This window comes from Mustela putorius, unplaced genomic scaffold (assembly GCF_011764305.1).
Source record: "Mustela putorius furo isolate JIRA1106 unplaced genomic scaffold, ASM1176430v1.1 tig00000127_pilon_pilon_pilon, whole genome shotgun sequence".
NCBI classification, from domain to species: Eukaryota; Metazoa; Chordata; class Mammalia; order Carnivora; family Mustelidae; genus Mustela; species Mustela putorius.
This window is the reverse complement of record NW_025421288.1, coordinates 10,776,330-10,791,162: the sequence shown is the minus strand read 5'-3', so window position 1 is coordinate 10,791,162 and position 14,833 is coordinate 10,776,330. Positions and strand designations below refer to the sequence as shown.

The 14,833-nt window shown below is 58.5% G+C and overlaps 3 protein-coding genes across 12 annotated transcripts in view; 1 reads left to right on the top strand and 2 right to left on the bottom strand.

Moving 5' to 3' along the window:
• Window positions 1-77: 77 nt before the first annotated feature.
• On the bottom strand, window positions 78-4,158 carry CTSW (cathepsin W). Of its 3 annotated transcripts, none has more exons than XM_045065139.1 (11): window positions 4,101-4,158; window positions 3,438-3,540; window positions 3,056-3,140; window positions 2,074-2,187; window positions 1,531-1,688; window positions 1,326-1,422; window positions 1,167-1,247; window positions 942-1,067; window positions 669-733; window positions 391-594; window positions 78-310 (listed from the first exon to the last, which is right to left on the bottom strand). In XM_045065139.1, exons 2-11 carry the CDS (start codon window positions 3,534-3,536, stop codon window positions 200-202), a joined length of 1,140 nt encoding a protein of 379 aa, XP_044921074.1. In that variant the 5' UTR covers window positions 3,537-3,540; window positions 4,101-4,158; the 3' UTR covers window positions 78-199. The 3 variants fall into 3 exon arrangements, with proteins under 3 accessions (XP_044921074.1, XP_004770060.3, XP_044921075.1); XM_004770003.3 differs by having other exon boundaries at window positions 3,997-4,120; XM_045065140.1 differs by lacking the exons at window positions 942-1,067; window positions 1,167-1,247 and having other exon boundaries at window positions 3,997-4,120.
• A 2,973-nt stretch (window positions 4,159-7,131) lies between these two features.
• On the top strand, window positions 7,132-13,733 carry EFEMP2 (EGF containing fibulin extracellular matrix protein 2). The gene is made up of 11 exons (XM_045065146.1): window positions 7,132-7,292; window positions 7,625-7,742; window positions 7,971-8,019; window positions 8,586-8,792; window positions 9,263-9,385; window positions 9,587-9,703; window positions 9,856-9,975; window positions 11,248-11,367; window positions 11,456-11,582; window positions 11,845-12,040; window positions 12,930-13,733. Exons 2-11 carry the CDS (start codon window positions 7,632-7,634, stop codon window positions 13,089-13,091), a joined length of 1,332 nt encoding a protein of 443 aa, XP_044921081.1. The 5' UTR covers window positions 7,132-7,292; window positions 7,625-7,631; the 3' UTR covers window positions 13,092-13,733.
• Window positions 11,245-14,833, bottom strand: part of MUS81 (MUS81 structure-specific endonuclease subunit) — a 10,425-nt gene continuing 6,836 nt past the window's right edge. For 4 of the 8 annotated variants that reach the window (XM_045065109.1, XM_004770015.3, XM_045065106.1 and 1 more), the window contains 3 exons: window positions 14,727-14,830; window positions 14,172-14,255; window positions 13,904-14,084 (listed from right to left, as the gene is read on the bottom strand). In XM_045065109.1, the coding sequence (XP_044921044.1) occupies window positions 14,018-14,084; window positions 14,172-14,255; window positions 14,727-14,830 (255 nt within the window). In that variant the 3' untranslated portion in view covers window positions 13,904-14,017. Of the gene's footprint in view, window positions 11,380-13,903; window positions 14,085-14,171; window positions 14,256-14,726; window positions 14,831-14,833 lie in introns of those variants that run through there. The other 4 variants (XR_006601982.1, XM_045065099.1, XR_001176114.2 and 1 more) reach the window with 3 other exon arrangements.

Here is a 14,833-nt window from a genome sequence, read left to right as displayed (position 1 = left end):
TAAGATGTGTCAGAGTGTGGGGTGTCTGTGCTCTGCCAACCCATTTCCCCACCCCAGCTGAGTTCACATGCAAGGGAAGGAGCTCATCTTGGTTTATTCAAGCCATAGCAAGATCAGGAGGATGGGCAAAAGCCTTTGCTGGGGCCAACGAGGAGGCAGCGGGCATGGTGGGAGAGGGCTGAGGCTCGGCGGCACAAGCTCAGCGGGGGCAGGACACTGGGGCCTTCTTCCCCTGTAGGTCCACGCGGGCTGTGAGCGGGTACTTGGTGATGCCGCATGTATTACTCCCACGATGCAGCCGGAAATAGCCCTAGGAAGTCAAGGGGACATGGGGCCAGAAGTAGGGGAGAGGCCTGACCCGCCCTGTCCCCTCGGGAAGATCACACTCACCTCCTCACCCCATTCAGCACCCCAGGAGTTCTTCAGAATCCAGTATGGGATTGGGCGGTGAGGATGAGGCCAGAAGTGGCCTCCCTTTGCCCTCCTCCTCTCCGATGAGTTGGTCTTCCCAAAACCCACAAGCAGGACAGAATGGTTCACAAGGTAGGGGTCACAGGTGGCGGGTGTGGCCTTAATCACACCCTTCTTGTATTGCTGCAAAGGCAGAGGAGCTCAGTCTGGGGCCACCTCCCCTAGGTGCCCCTCCCCCCTTCCTGACCCTCTCCCACCTGCAGTAGCTTCATGTTGATGGTCACGGTGATGGGGCCATGGGTGGCCAGGTAGTTGGCCATCGCTGAGGGGCAGAAGGTGCCATTAGGCCCTGCTTCCCGTGTGCCCCCTGCTCTTGGCTCTTGGTTCTCCCCCACCCCCACCACTCTGTGCCTCCATCTCGGTCTCTAGCCCAGTCTTTTTGCCTCTATCCTGGTCTGTCTGTCCGTCCCTGTCATCCTGCCCCCAGGCCTGCCCACGTCGTCCCCCCCGCCCCCGCCCCCCCGCCGCACTCTGCTCATTGTTCTGCAGCATGATGAAGTCCTGGATCCAGGCCACCTTCTTGTAGTTACTGGCCAGACACTTATGGCGTTTGAGGCTCCCCCGGAATGGGTAGTCCTTTTCGCTGGCCAGCCCACCTGGAGATAAGCAAGGCCAGGGCGGAGGCTCAGGGCCTGAACATCCCTCCCCCACCAGCCCCACCTCTGCCCCCAAAAGCTGCCTAGAGAGGCACTCACTGTTGTTGAGGACCGTTACGAACGCGTCCCAGACGAAGCCACCCTTGCAGCCGTCCCCACAGCGGTTGCAGTCGAGCAGCTCTGGCGCAAGACAGGATGGCGTGGGCTCACTGCACCCCCATTCTCCCCCCATCACATGCCCCCCTCTTTCAGCCATACCCTGCACGGAGACCTGCACAGACTGGTTGTATCTGATGCTCCACAGGGCCTCGATGTTGCCCGCAGCGGCCATGGCCCAGCAGCAGTTGCAGTTTCCCTAGCCGGGAGGGGGCCAGTGGGAAGGTGTCCGGGCCTCTCCCCTCACCCCTGCAACCCCCCGCTCCCGTGCCACAGAGGCTAGACTGGGCCAGATGGGGGTAGATACCTGCTCCTTGATGGGTGACTTGACGCCCTTCAACTTGCGCCAGTCGCAGCTAGCGGGTACGGACTCCATCACCACTTCAGACCCCACTTTTCTGCCCACAGCAGGAGTCTCTCCAGGTGTTATCTTCTGGTGCCCATGGAGCTGCTCAAACTCCTCCTCTGGGGGTTGGACAGGGCCACCAGGGTCACAGTGTTGACCCCTTTCCCCCATACGGTGCCTTTCCCGCTCCAGCCATCCACACTCGGGGTTATTTGAGTCCCCATAACACCCAGGGAGGCAGGCGCCTAAGAGGGTATCAAGGCCCAGAGAGAAGCCAAGTTTCTCCCTGGGACACATACCCCTGCACTTGCTGCCTCCACCCTGAGCTGGACTAGGACTCAGACCCTGCTTTTGTGATTTGGGGCAAGCCAGCAGGCCTCTGGTCCTCAGAGTCCCTCTCTCTGGGAAGTGAAAGCTGAAGTTCAGCCCTGTGCATCAGCCAGTATCCCCGGAGAAGTCTCTGCCTACCCACCTACCACCTAGGGTCCAGGAAGCATCCAATACCTGTGAGGTCACTGAATGGAGTCATCCCGAACTCGGCCGTGGCCAAGTCTTCTACCTCCATCTTCTGAGCCTGGGCCAGGTTGTGTGCAAAGATCTCCAGGCGATGAGCATACTCTGGAGCAAAAGGTGATGGTTCTCGGCAGCCTCCCAAGCCCCCAGAGGCAGGAAGTGGCTGCTGGCTGAGCACCCTCCCACTCACACCCACCCAGGTGAACACTGGCTCCTTTCTTGTGGCCACTGCAGGCCCCGCTGCAGACAACTGGGCCAAGGAAGTGGCTCCTCAGCCACTCTAGGGTTGGGTTTTCCCCAGAGGCAGTTAAGGGGACATCTTTGCCCACCCACATGGAAGACAAGTAAAGGGTCTGAAGGCAGAGTGACTCAGAAGGGAAAGGTGGTCAGACTGGCTTCCTGCCAGGTCGTCCTCTGCCCCCTCCCACACCTGCCCCACACCTCTGACGGCAGGGTCTGAGCTGGAACTTGATGAAGGTGGGGAAGGAGAGGGGGTTATGGGTCCATGGCATGGGCAGCCTGGGCTGGAACTTCCGCCCAGACCCCCCCACAAACCACCACCACCATGAATATGAGACCCAGAAGGCAGGAGCAGGGCTGGGACCTCATGGATATGGAGAGTGAGTCCCCAGCTTGAGGACAAGAGGAGTATCTTTGGTGTTTCTGAATGAACTCATGAGTAGACGGTAGTTGGCCTGCTGCGTGGAGTGACAAGAAAATGGCTGTGGAAGTGGGCGATTCTCTGGGACTGGGGTAGACCCCAGCAGGTGCTTCCTGCCCTCCAACTTCATAGCAAAGAATGATCATGGCCCTCTGTGCATTTAGGAAACCAGGGAGGATACCCCTAGCCCTGCCAGTTGTCTTGCTGAATGGCTTTGGCCCAGCCCATTCCCCACCCTGAATCTTGGTTTCCTCATCTATTAAATGGGAGAAGGGGAGGGGGTAAACTGGGCAAGTACATGCCCCGGGATACCTTTGGGGTTTGAGTAACTCCGGTTGTACTGGGCGCGGAACAACTCGAAGACCTGTTCCAGCTTCAGCATGTTGGGATCTAGGTCCTGAGAAGGAACCAAGGGGACGGTGTGGGGTGGTTGGTAGAGAGCAGGTGGAGGAGTCATTGCTGGAACCAGACCTTGCCTTCCAGCCTTTCAGGGCTCGGGCTAGGGGACCAGTTGCTCAGCCTGCTCTGTCCCCCTGTGTTAGCTCGGGCCCCATGGCATCATGTCAGTCCCCTCTCCAGCCTCAGTTGCTCTCTCTGAGAAATGGGAATAAAGCCAGTTGTTTCTGAGAGGGTGAGCCCCAGGTGGGAGCCTTGCAGAGGGAGGAGCATAGGAAGCATGGAGAGTGGCACTTACCTTCTGCCAGAGGGAGTCCTTGATGTGTTGAGCCAGGCCTGCCACCAACAGGGCCAGGAGACAGGAGAGGTAGACGGTTGGTGCCATGGTGTAGGCCATTGTGCTGTAGGCGAGAGAGTGCGGGGAGCAGGAAGCTGTGCTAACTAAGCTGGAGGGGCTGAGAGGGCGGAGCTGGAGAAACCGCCACGGAGAAACCAGGTTGCGAGAGGGAGGTGGACCCCTGGATCACAAGATCTGCCTCCGGCCTTTAGGCTTTTGTCCTCTACCGCCCTCAGCCCACCTGTTGCCCACTATGCCTTGTTCTTCAGTCAGCAGAGCCCGTCTGCCCGCCCTGACCTGGGCAAGTCTAGGGATACCGAGATGAATCAGTCAGTCCTTAAGGAAACAGGAATAGACAGATCCAAAGTGAGCAGTTGCCATGTGTGGCTGTCAGTGTCGTGAAGTCCAGGGGCTATGGGGGCCCTCAGGCCTCTAACCCTGGGTGGGGCTGAAGGGTTGTCATTGCCCCCTGGGGGAAGCACTCCTAATCAGTTCAAGGGTCATCCTCCAAGAAGCCTACCCTGCTCCCTGTCCTCTGGTGGAACCTGCAGCCCCTCGAGCCCCTTCTGTGCCTCTGCCCACTTGGTTTCTGCGTCTCAGCCACAGTAGACGCATCTGACGCACCTGCATCCACAGCACCCAGGCCAGCCCTGAGTCCGGAGCAGCCTTGATGTGTGTTTGTAGACCTCACAATTGGTTGTCATGGTTGTTTTGTTTTGTTTAGGGTTTTTTTTTTTTATGATTTTTTTATTTATTTGACAGCACAAGTAGGGGGAGCCAGGGGCAGAGAGAAAAGGAGAAGCAGGCTCCCCGCTGAGCTAGGAGACAGCATGAGGCTCGATCCTGGGATCATGACCTGAGCCAAAGGCAGATGCTTAACTATCTGAACCACCCAGGTGCCTGGGTTGTCACGGGTTTTCAGTAGGAAAGTTCAGGGTCTGGGGCACAGTAAGTGCCAGCCACCGCCTCGTCCTGTTCCTCGTTCTTCTCACAGTATGGCAATGGGGGTGAGGGGGTCGGGTGGGCCTGAGGGGCCAGACTGAGTGCAGAAGGGATGAGGACAGGGAAAGTCAAGGTCCTGGAGGTCAGGGGGAGCACTGCAAGGAGGCAATGCCAAGTGGTGGGCGTACTCCTGCCTGACAGTGCCAAGACTCAAAAATGGAGCTGCCAACTGTGTACCCAGTCATTCCCCTCCGGGCCTCACAACCTCATCTCTAAGTGGCAACAGTTCCTTTGGCGAGGAACGACTGTGGGCACCTTTGACCCCGGCTGACACAGAAGAGGTATTCAAATGGTGGGTCCTGGGCAGAGAGCCCGGGGAGTCTTGGAAGCAGAGTGACTTGAGTTCAGGTCCTGTCCTTAGCACTCTGGCTGTTCCTGGACAAATCTCAGCCTCTTTCACCCATGAAACAGGGTGATAATAGCACCCCTTCCCTGGCTTGGCAGGAGGATTTCATGAGATGCATGCTGGTACCTGGGAAGGTTACACCTTGACAACCAAGAACTATTATTTTTACTATATTTTTTTAAATTAACAGCTTTATTGGAACATAATTTACAGGACATAAAATTCAGCCTTTTAAAAGTATACAATTTGGGCACCTGGGTGGCTCAGCTGGTAAAGCAACCACCTTCAGCTCAGGTCATGATCCTGGAGTCCCAGGATGGAGTCCCACATCGGGCTCCCTGCTCAGCAGGGAGTCTGCTTCTCCCTCTGACCCTCTCCCCTCTCTCTCTCAAGTAAATAAATAAAATCTCTTAAAAAAACAAAAGTATGCAATTCACTGGAGCTCAAAGAGCACACAATTGTGATCTTGAGGTTGTGAGTTTGAGCCCCATGTGAGATAACTTAAGTAAATTAAAAAAAAAAAAACCTCGATACAATTCAGTAGTTTTAGTGTATTTGCACAACTGGACAATCCTCACCACCATCTGATTTCAGAGTATTTTCATCACTCTAAAAGAAACCCCATGTCCATTGGGAGCCGCCCTCTAGTCCCCCGCCTTCCCCTGGCAAACACTAATCTAATTGGTCTCCTAGGTTTGTCTATTCTAGATGTGTCCTATAAGTGGAATATGACGTTGTTTGTGTCTGGCTTCTTCCACCTAGGGTAATGTTTTCAAGATTCATCCTCATTTAGGCACACATCAGTACTTCATTCCTTTTTATGGCTGAATAACATTCCATCACATTGCCATATTTTTATCCATTCATCAATTAATGGACATTAGATTGTTTCTACATTTTGCTTCTTACGAACAGTGTTGCTATGAATGATGTATATGGATCTTTTCCAGTGGACATATGTTTTCATTTCCCTTGGGTATATAAAGAAGAGTGAAATTTCTGGGTCATGTACGGTAACATTTTGAGGTCCTGCTAAACTGTTTCAAAGAGGACTATTCCCACCCACAGTGTATGAGGGCTCCAATTTCGCCATATCCTCGCCAACACTTGTTATTGACTATCTTTTTGGTTTTAAAGAGCTATTATTTTTTAGCACCCTAGTCCCCCTGGCCCCCAGGATCTGGGGAGGGAGGGGCGTGCACTCTCCGATTTACCTTGAACTCCAAGGGCTAGACCTTAGGACCCATGTGCCCCCAGCAGTACACCCTCTCCCTGGGTGGAGCTGCCCTGGGGGCGACCGTGAAGATAAACAAGGATGGGAAACGGAAGAGACCGCTCAGCAGTTCCCGCACTTCGTCTGCCCTCAGGCAGGAGATCCCGGGACCCGCGGCCCTTTCCCGTCTGGCCCCGCCCTGAGACGTGGGCAGGGAGAGGCCCCGCCCCTTCCTGGGAGCCAACTCCGCCCAAACTCCTCCCCGAAAGGCGCGCCTTCTGCGTGAGAGAGAAGGCAGACACCCCGAGGTTGGGGGGTGGGGGTGGGGACCCGTTTGGGAGGAGGGCGGGTAGGGCACTGGCACCCGACCCTGGCGTCCTGTACGCGCAAGCTCAGCCCTGCCTGCCTTCTCCGGGGCTTCCATTCATTCTGGGCCAAAAGGGAACTGCGGACCCCGTTCCCAAACTGTTGTAGTTTCGCGGACCGACTGTTGGGAGGAAGCCCGTCTTCCAGTGAAGGGACCACCTGGCTGACAGCCCTAGGGATGGAGGCGAGAAGGGAGAGAGTTGGACAGTTTTGGGCCTGGGAGCGTCTTGTCCTCGGGCGAGGGTGTGGGGACCCTGAATGAAATTTCGATAGTCCCAGAGTGACCGTCCGGGTGCGCAGAATAAAATTGTGGGGGGCGGAGGGCGAGGATCTGGAAGCCCCAGGATTAGGTGGGGTCCAAGTGCCCAGGATGACATTCTGGGAGGCGCCGAGTGTGTGGAGGCCCCAGCATTAACACGTGGTTGCCCAGGGTGGAATTCTAGGAGCCCAGAATAGGTTGGGTCCAGGTGCGCAGGATGATAGAGTGGGGTGCGCAAAGTGAGGGCCTAGAGGCTCGCAGATGAGTCTGGGGCCCTGGCATCAAGGCCATACCCCCAGGATGGGGAGCTAGGGGGACCCTGGCCCTGCGCCGGGAGGCGGCTCCGGGCAGCGCCGCGGGGGACCGGGTGGGGGCCTGCGGCTGGCCGGGGGCGGAGAAGCGGGGGGTCGGGGTCCCTCCCCCTGGCGCGGGCTCAGGAATCCGCCGAGGGGCGGGCGGAGGCGCCGGGGTGGGCCGCGCCGCGGCGGGCGGGCGGGCGGACGGGCGGGGGGCGCTTCCTGGGGCCGCGCGTCCAGGGAGCTGCGCCGTCCGCCCGTCCGTCTGTCCGCAGGCACTGCCCGAACCACCGAGCCGCCGGAGACGCGGGCCGCGGGGGCGTCGCGGGCTCAAGTGAGTGGCGGTCCGTGTGGGGAGGGCGCGAGCGGCAGTCTCGGTGGAGTCGGCGTCAGCGCAGAGCCGAGAGGCCCGCGCTCCTCGGCCGGCGCCACTGGGGGACCGGGCGGGGGCGGGGCGGCTCGGGACGGGTGGGCCCCGATTCCCGGCCTGCGGGAGGAGTGGGCCCTTGGCCCTGGGAAGCTCAGGGACCCCAAGCCCGGTCCCGAGCGGGAGGCGGCTGGGGCCAGGGTTCTGAGTCCTGGTACGGGGAATGTGGGGGAGGTGCGTGGCAGAAGCGCCCTGACCCCCCCTTCCCCCACTACTCCTCCACCACCACCACCTCCCAGCCCCAGGATGCTCCCCTTCGCCTCCTGCCTCCCCGGGTCTCTACTGCTCTGGGCGCTGTTGCTGCTGCTTTTGGGGGCAGCGTCTCCCCAGGATTCGGAGGAGCCCGACAGCTACACGGTGGGGACAGTGGGGCCGCTGGCCTGGGATGGGCTGGGTAGGGCCACAGAGACCAGGATCCCGGGGTGGTTACTGCCGGGGAAGACTCCCCTCCCCTGCTTGGTGAATCGGCTGAGGGCCATTGTTTGAAGCAGGCTGGGAGGGTGTCCAGGCTCAGGCCCTTGATCCTGGCCTGATCATTTGAAGGGGACTGGGGATATCTGCTGGTCATCTCTGGTCCCTTTGTAGGAATGCACAGATGGCTATGAGTGGGACCCCGACAGCCAGCACTGCCGGGGTGAGTACGTTTGGGGGACTGACCCACCACCAGGAACTGGGAAAGGGATTGGCACCTTAGTTCCAAGAACCGCATCTGGGAGCCCTGACCTGTCCTCTGCCCAGCTTGGCTTGGCAGAGGCCAGCACTGATTCTCTGGGGGCCAGCTCGGCTAGGAGTGGAGAAGCCATGTAGGCCCCTCCCTCTCCGAGAAACCCAGGACACCCTGCCCCCACCCCTCAGTTGGCCAGAGACGCTGGGTCTTGGATACCTCTGACTACTTTCCTATCATGTCCTGGGAGGGCAGTGTCTGTGGGGTGGGGGTAAAGAGGCCTGCATGTCACTCGGGCTGAGCCAGGGCCAGGGCTTTGGGGAGGAGTAGAGACCCTCTTAGGGACAAGAGTATGGAGGTGCCTATGGGAGCAAGCAGGCCTCGGGGAGGGGTCCTGAGCAGACTACCTTAGCTGAGAGAGGAAAGGCCTTGCCTGGGCCACACAGCTTATAGAAGGCCGAGCTGGGCTCCTGCCTGCCACCCACTTCGCAGCCAGCCCGAGAGACTGGCTGTACCCAGCAGGCCCCTCTCTGCAGATGTCAACGAGTGCCTGACCATCCCTGAGGCCTGCAAGGGGGAGATGAAATGCATCAACCACTATGGGGGCTACTTGTGCCTGCCCCGCTCAGCCGCCGTCATCAATGACCTGCATGGCGAGGGACCGCCACCACCAGTGCCTCCCGCTGAACACCCCAACCCCTGCCTACCAGGCTACGAACCTGATGAGCAAGAGCGCTGTGTGGGTGAGTGAGGGTCCCCTTGGCTCCAGGGCTTTCAGTCCTCCCACCAAGCATCACTGCATCTTAACGACTCAGACCACAGTTGCTCCCTTGCTCACGGGCAGGGGCTAACCGGATTGCCCTCCGGATCCTCACTTCACGTGCGGCCTGCCGCCGGTGATCCCAGCTCCTGTCCCATTGCTCCAGCGAGCACCTGGAGCCCCCTTCTCAGTTGCTGGAGACCCACTGCCAGAGCTGTCCTCCTCAGCTTCTGCTCCCTACCCCTCTTCCTGATCTGGACCCCGCCCCCGGCTGCCATGAGCCTTGGAGGAAGGCCCTGGAGTCAGCACTCCTGGGAGTCCGGGCAGGATCCTCTCCTGGTGGCTCCCAGGCTGACGGACCGTCCCCAATCTGTGTCCTCCCCGTGAGGAGGTGTCTGTCATGTTGGGTGGTGCACGGGCTCCTGGGCAGGGGCTGAGTGGTGTCTCCTACAGACGTGGACGAGTGTGCCCAGGCTTTGCACGACTGCCGCCCCAGCCAGGATTGCCATAACCTGCCCGGCTCCTACCAGTGCACCTGCCCCGACGGCTACCGCAAGATTGGGCCTGAATGTGTGGGTGAGTCCGGAAAGAGCGTCTCTAGTCCCTACCCCATGCCCTTGGCCCAGCTCTCACCCTAGCACCAGACCCCCTGCGCCGCCCCACCGTCAGGCTTGGCCCTCATCCCCTGCCACCTCTGCCTTCCCATCACTGGTCACGGGACTGGGTGAGTCCTGGCTGACCGGTGCCCTCTGCCCCCTCCCCCGACCTCCCTCCTAGATATAGACGAGTGCCGCTACCGCTACTGCCAGCACCGCTGCGTCAACCTGCCCGGCTCCTTCCGCTGCCAGTGCGAGCCGGGCTTCCAGCTGGGACCCAACAACCGCTCCTGTGTAGGTGAGGCTGGGCCAGGCTAGGCTCCTCCATCCCTGGGCCGGGCGGGGCGGGGGCGCCGGAGCTCTCTTTCTGACCGGCCTGGGGAAAGTGGGCACTCTGGGCAGCTCCTTGGCTTCCACCCCTCCTGGTTTTTTTTGCCCCTGAACCCCAAGATGTGAACGAGTGTGACATGGGGGCTCCGTGTGAGCAACGCTGCTTCAATTCCTATGGGACCTTCCTGTGTCGCTGCAACCAGGGCTATGAGCTACATCGGGACGGCTTCTCCTGCAATGGTGAGAGCTCCCCGCACCGTCCTCCGTGGGGTTCCTCCATGGGGCTCCCAGGCCGTGTCATGCTGTGTTTCTTTTCCTGCTTCACAGCCCTCCATTTGATACCTCCCTGTCCTGTCTCTTCCACACCCACATAACTCCTCTGTATTCTGTGCCTGGCTGATTGGCCGGTACCTGCACACCGGCCTACCAGAACTCCCAGCCTTGGGGGGGGGGTTGGGGGGAAGGCACGGGGTGGGGAGGAGCACGAGGGAGCACGGGAGCTCAGTGGGGAGGCTGACAAAGGATGTGGGTGCTCCCCTCTTTGGGAGTCAAGTGGACACGCATTCATATCCTGGACTAGGGTCCGCCACTCTTTTGAGCCTATTTTTTTTCTGTGAAGTGGGTTGTCTTGAGGATGAGGCGGGACATAACAAGACAGGCTTCATCAGGCCCCAAGCCACAATGTTTTAAAGTGAACTACCATTTGTTGAGAACCTTCCATGTGCAGCCCATTTCCCTTACATACTTGGCCTTGTTTAATCCTGCCAGTGATCCTATGATGAAAGTATGAGTTTTTCCTTCCTCGGCAAAACGAGGACAGTAGTGTCTCCCCCGAGGTTTGGGGGGAGGGTTGCTAAAAAAAATCATAAGTATAAAGTCCTTCAATGAAGAGAAGTTAAATGACTTGGCCAAGGTCACACAGCTAGGGTGAGGTGGCACCAGGGGTCCTCTCTGGACTCCTCAGTCCTTGTCAGCCATCCAGGTACCCTGTTTATGTTATGCTTTGCTGCTGTATGGGCCCCACTGGTGCCTGGCTCGGTGCTAGGCCGCATGAGGGGACCCAGAACAGGACCCATGGCTCCTGCCTATGAGCTCGTGGTGGGTGGGAGGGACTGTGTGCTTAGGCTGGTTGTGGGTTGCAGGAATTCGGCAAGTTACTGGAAACTGTCACAGGCTGGGCCCTCAAGGTACATCTAGTCTAACCCACTCATTTTATTGACAGGGACATTGAGGTTCCCCAGACTCGGTCAGGACTTAAAGCCAAGCCTCTAGTGCTTCCATTCAGGACTGACCGGCAGTGCTGGGGCAAAGAGCTCTGGGAGCCGGGCAGTCTGGGCAGAGCCTTCTTTGGCTCCTCTGTCCCCGTACTGAGCTTTGAAGGTTTTGTCTCACCACCCCTCCGTCTTTCCATACCGAGCCCAACACAGGGCCGGGCTCTCTGTATAAACCTTGTTGGGACTGAACGGGGAGGACTGCCCTTGGTCCAGAGCCCTCATCCACACTGTCCCTCAGATATCGATGAGTGCAGTTACTCCAGTTACCTCTGCCAGTACCGCTGTGTCAATGAGCCTGGCCGCTTCTCCTGCCACTGCCCGCAGGGCTATCAGCTGCTGGCCACGCGCCTCTGCCAAGGTATGGGTGGCCCTAGTGGGGCGGGTAGGGTGGTATCAGGGGCTGCTGGCCCGACATCTGGGTTCCAGCCCCCTTTCCCCGGACACAGACATTGATGAGTGTGAGTCGGGTGCACACCAGTGCTCTGAGGCCCAAACCTGTGTCAACTTTCACGGGGGTTACCGCTGCGTGGACACCAACCGCTGCGTGGAGCCCTACGTCCAGGTGTCTGACAAGTGAGTCATTGCGATGCCAGACACCCCCCCCCCCCCCTTTTTGAAAACTGCAACGCCCAGAGGGCTCTGCGGCAGACAGGCCACCGTTTGGCCTGGCCGGTGCCTCAAGGGTCTATGGGAATTGTAGTTCTTCATGAGTAAACCATGCAAACTGTTCTGACAAGAGTGGGAGGATCCTTTGGGGGATCCCTGTTTGTAGGGTGGGACCAGATTTGGGATATGGGCTGGGACCTCATTCGTGTCCCCATTTTGGGGCCTCTAGTCGCTGCCTCTGTCCGGCCTCCAACCCTCTGTGCCGGGAGCAGCCCTCCTCCATCGTGCACCGCTACATGAGCATCACCTCGGAGCGCAGTGTGCCCGCGGATGTGTTCCAGATCCAAGCGACCTCTGTCTACCCTGGTGCCTACAATGCCTTCCAGATCCGTGCAGGAAACTCGCAGGGGGACTTCTACATTAGGGTAAGGCTTTCCCCTAACGGCACCCATCAACTAACATGCATAATCCAAAACTGAATTCCAGGCAACCTTAAGTGAAAGAGTCCGCTATAGCACCATGCCCCGCCTCTTCTCTCAAAGCCCCCACATCCCCCCAGGAGGTGGAATTTCTGTAGAAAGGTAGGGGTATTCTAAATTCCCTCAGTACAAACTACAGGTTGTTAAATGCAGTTCTGACCAGACACTTGGACACTGGGGTTTGAGTCCCTGCACTGGTTTCTCTATGTGACCTCAATTTCTTCACCCTTAGAACAAGGCACTGGCATGGGACATGCCATTGGGACAGGGCACATGCCTGTCCAAGTAACAGACAAAGCAGTGTCTGGGGAAGGCAAGCAAATGGAGCTGGGCCTTGGAGAGAGAGGCAGCAGGGGTTGATGTGGGGTCTGGGGTCCAAGAACCCAGCTGGCTGCTGGTGGAACTGTTGGGCAGGAGGGGTCCAGGCCTGATTCACAATGAGAGGGGTCTGAGGGTTTATCTGGTATCAGTCCTTGTTTTCTCTTTATGAAACTGGACGCTCTGAAGGGAAGTCGCCTGCTCCAGGTCACCAAAGGCCCCATCACTCCCAAGAGTCTTTCATCTGGCCTTGGCTTTGGTCAGACAAAAGAACTAGATGGAAAGGGCGGGAAGAGCACCAGTGGGAGATTTCTGAGGGTGGGAGCCTGGGTGCACCAGAGCCAAGATGTCATGGGTATCACAGAGCCGGATGGGAGCCTGAGATCACGGCCTGACCGGCTCTCTCCTTCACAGCCATCTGCTTGTGGGTTCAAGATATGGGGCAGGGAGGTGATGCCAGGACAGGCGTGTAGATTGACGTGATCTACATGTCCCCCCCACCCACTGTGCCCTGCAGCAAATCAACAATGTCAGCGCCATGCTGGTCCTCGCCCGGCCTGTGACGGGCCCCCGGGAGTACGTGCTGGACCTCGAGATGGTCACCATGAACTCCCTCATGAGCTACCGGGCCAGTTCTGTACTGAGACTCACCGTCTTCGTGGGGGCCTACACTTTCTGAGGAGTGGGTGGGGGGGACCCTCAGGGAGGGAGAGGCTTCCTGCAGCCGGAGAGCCTGGGGCTCAGGGATGTCTGTGCTCGCTGCAAGGGCAGATGCTGTTGTGAAGAGTAGAAAGAGAAAGGCAATAAAGGGAGAAAGAAGGAGTCCTGGTGGCTGAGGTGGGTGGGGAACACCATAGTGAACCCCGGATGGGGGAAGGGGCCCGGCTGTGGGAGGCGGGCCAGTCACCCAAAGCAGGGGGGAATGTCTCTGTTCAGGCTCAGGGGGCCCCACAGATAGGAGCTGGGAACTGCATCCCCAAGGCCGGGATTGGCCGACCATGCACATTGTGAGAAGGGAGGTAATAAGGCTGCAGACTTCAGGACCCAGCCCAGGAATTGGGGTTTGACTGGTTTGAGGGGGACCTGGGAAACCCCACTGTAGACAATGGAGGCCTTGGTTTTTACTCCCAGCGTGGCCTCAAACTATCAATTTGGCTAAACCCTAGTAGCTTCCGGTGCCTCAGTTTTCCAATCCATAAAATGAGGCAGTTAGGCCATGAGCACTTTCCAGACATTTCTTTTCCAAAATACAGAACCTGTTATTGAAGGAAATGTTATTTGATCGGGGAACTCTGACCGACATAAACTAGATTCAAAGTTGCAACGCCTCACTGACTCCATCTCCCTGGTAGTCTTAGTGCTCCCCCAGGGAACCCCAGGGTCCCAAGGAGCTCAGTTTAAAAACCAGTGGACCTGCTGGTCTCCCCAGTTCCTGCCTGGATACTTCACAAGGCCTGTGGGGCCCAGCATCATCTCCATAATACAGAAAGCTGCAAATACTTATATTTTTATTGTGGCCAAACAGATTCGGATTAAAAAACTGGCTAGCCTGTGAAGGTGGGGGGGGGGGTGCGTGGGCAGGCAGAGTCGACCTCGTGGCATAGCTCAGGTGAGGGGGCCGTAGCAGCAATAGAGCTGGGACAAGGTCCTGCTCAGAGCGGGCCCCAGATTCCTGCACAAAGAAGCAGGGGATGGTCAGGCCATGGGCCAGAGCACCCCAGCCCTAACCCCTCCCCCGGGTTCTTTTCCTTGCTGTCACCTCTGCAGTTGGCCACACTTGATGGTGCTCAGCAGCATCTCCTGTTCCTTGGGGGTGGCACAGGCGTCATAGGCGGCCAATAGGCTGGGGGTGGGGTGGGGTGTTTGAGTTTCTAAAGCTTGACAATAGGGGAGAGATGGCCTGCTCCGGGCAGCTAGGCCACCATCGTGGGAGCCAGACAGAAGGAGTCGGGACTGCTGCCATACTTCCTGAGTCTGGCATTCAAGGCCCTCTTCCGTCCAGCTCACCCTCCCTTCATGGAGCTGCAAATGTTCTCACTTGGCCCCATCTTCATGGCCCAAACCCCTCCTCTAGAAGCCGCCTCTGCTGCACCCGGCAGAAGGTGTCCATCCCTCCTGGAGCCTCCCCTAGGGGCCTGGGATATGGTCTGGTCCTAGCGGGTTCAGTCTGCCTTACCACCTGATCTCCGGGAACTCAGTTGGGTCTGTCCCTCTCTGGGTCTGTCCAGCCAGACCCCACCACGAGGCACGGGTAGAGCCAGGTAGGGCAGGGGTGGAGGACCCCCGCCCCCCACGAGCTCTGCGGGGGGCCTACCTGGCGGGGGTGCTGTACTTGTCCACTATGGCTGCCGCCTTCTCCCCACTCACTCCGCGCACCTGCATCAGCTGCCGGGCGAAGACCTCGCGCACGGACTGCGCCTA

Excerpts from the sequence above, each read along its gene's own strand:
- CTSW (XM_004770003.3), bottom strand. The coding sequence starts at position 4,106 with ATGCAGGTGCGTCAGATGCGTCTACTGTGGCTGAGACGCAGAAACCAA. Across the intron at positions 2,188-3,055 it reads GAGTTACTCAAACCCCAAAG|AGTATGCTCATCGCCTGGAG; the intron begins GTATCCCGGGGC and ends CTTTTGCTCCAG. Across the intron at positions 595-668 it reads TCAACATGAAGCTACTGCAG|CAATACAAGAAGGGTGTGAT; the intron begins GTGGGAGAGGGT and ends CTGCCTTTGCAG.
- EFEMP2 (XM_045065146.1), top strand. The coding sequence starts at position 7,632 with ATGCTCCCCTTCGCCTCCTGCCTCCCCGGGTCTCTACTGCTCTGGGCG. Across the intron at positions 7,743-7,970 it reads AGGAGCCCGACAGCTACACG|GAATGCACAGATGGCTATGA; the intron begins GTGGGGACAGTG and ends GTCCCTTTGTAG. Across the intron at positions 9,386-9,586 it reads GATTGGGCCTGAATGTGTGG|ATATAGACGAGTGCCGCTAC; the intron begins GTGAGTCCGGAA and ends CCTCCCTCCTAG.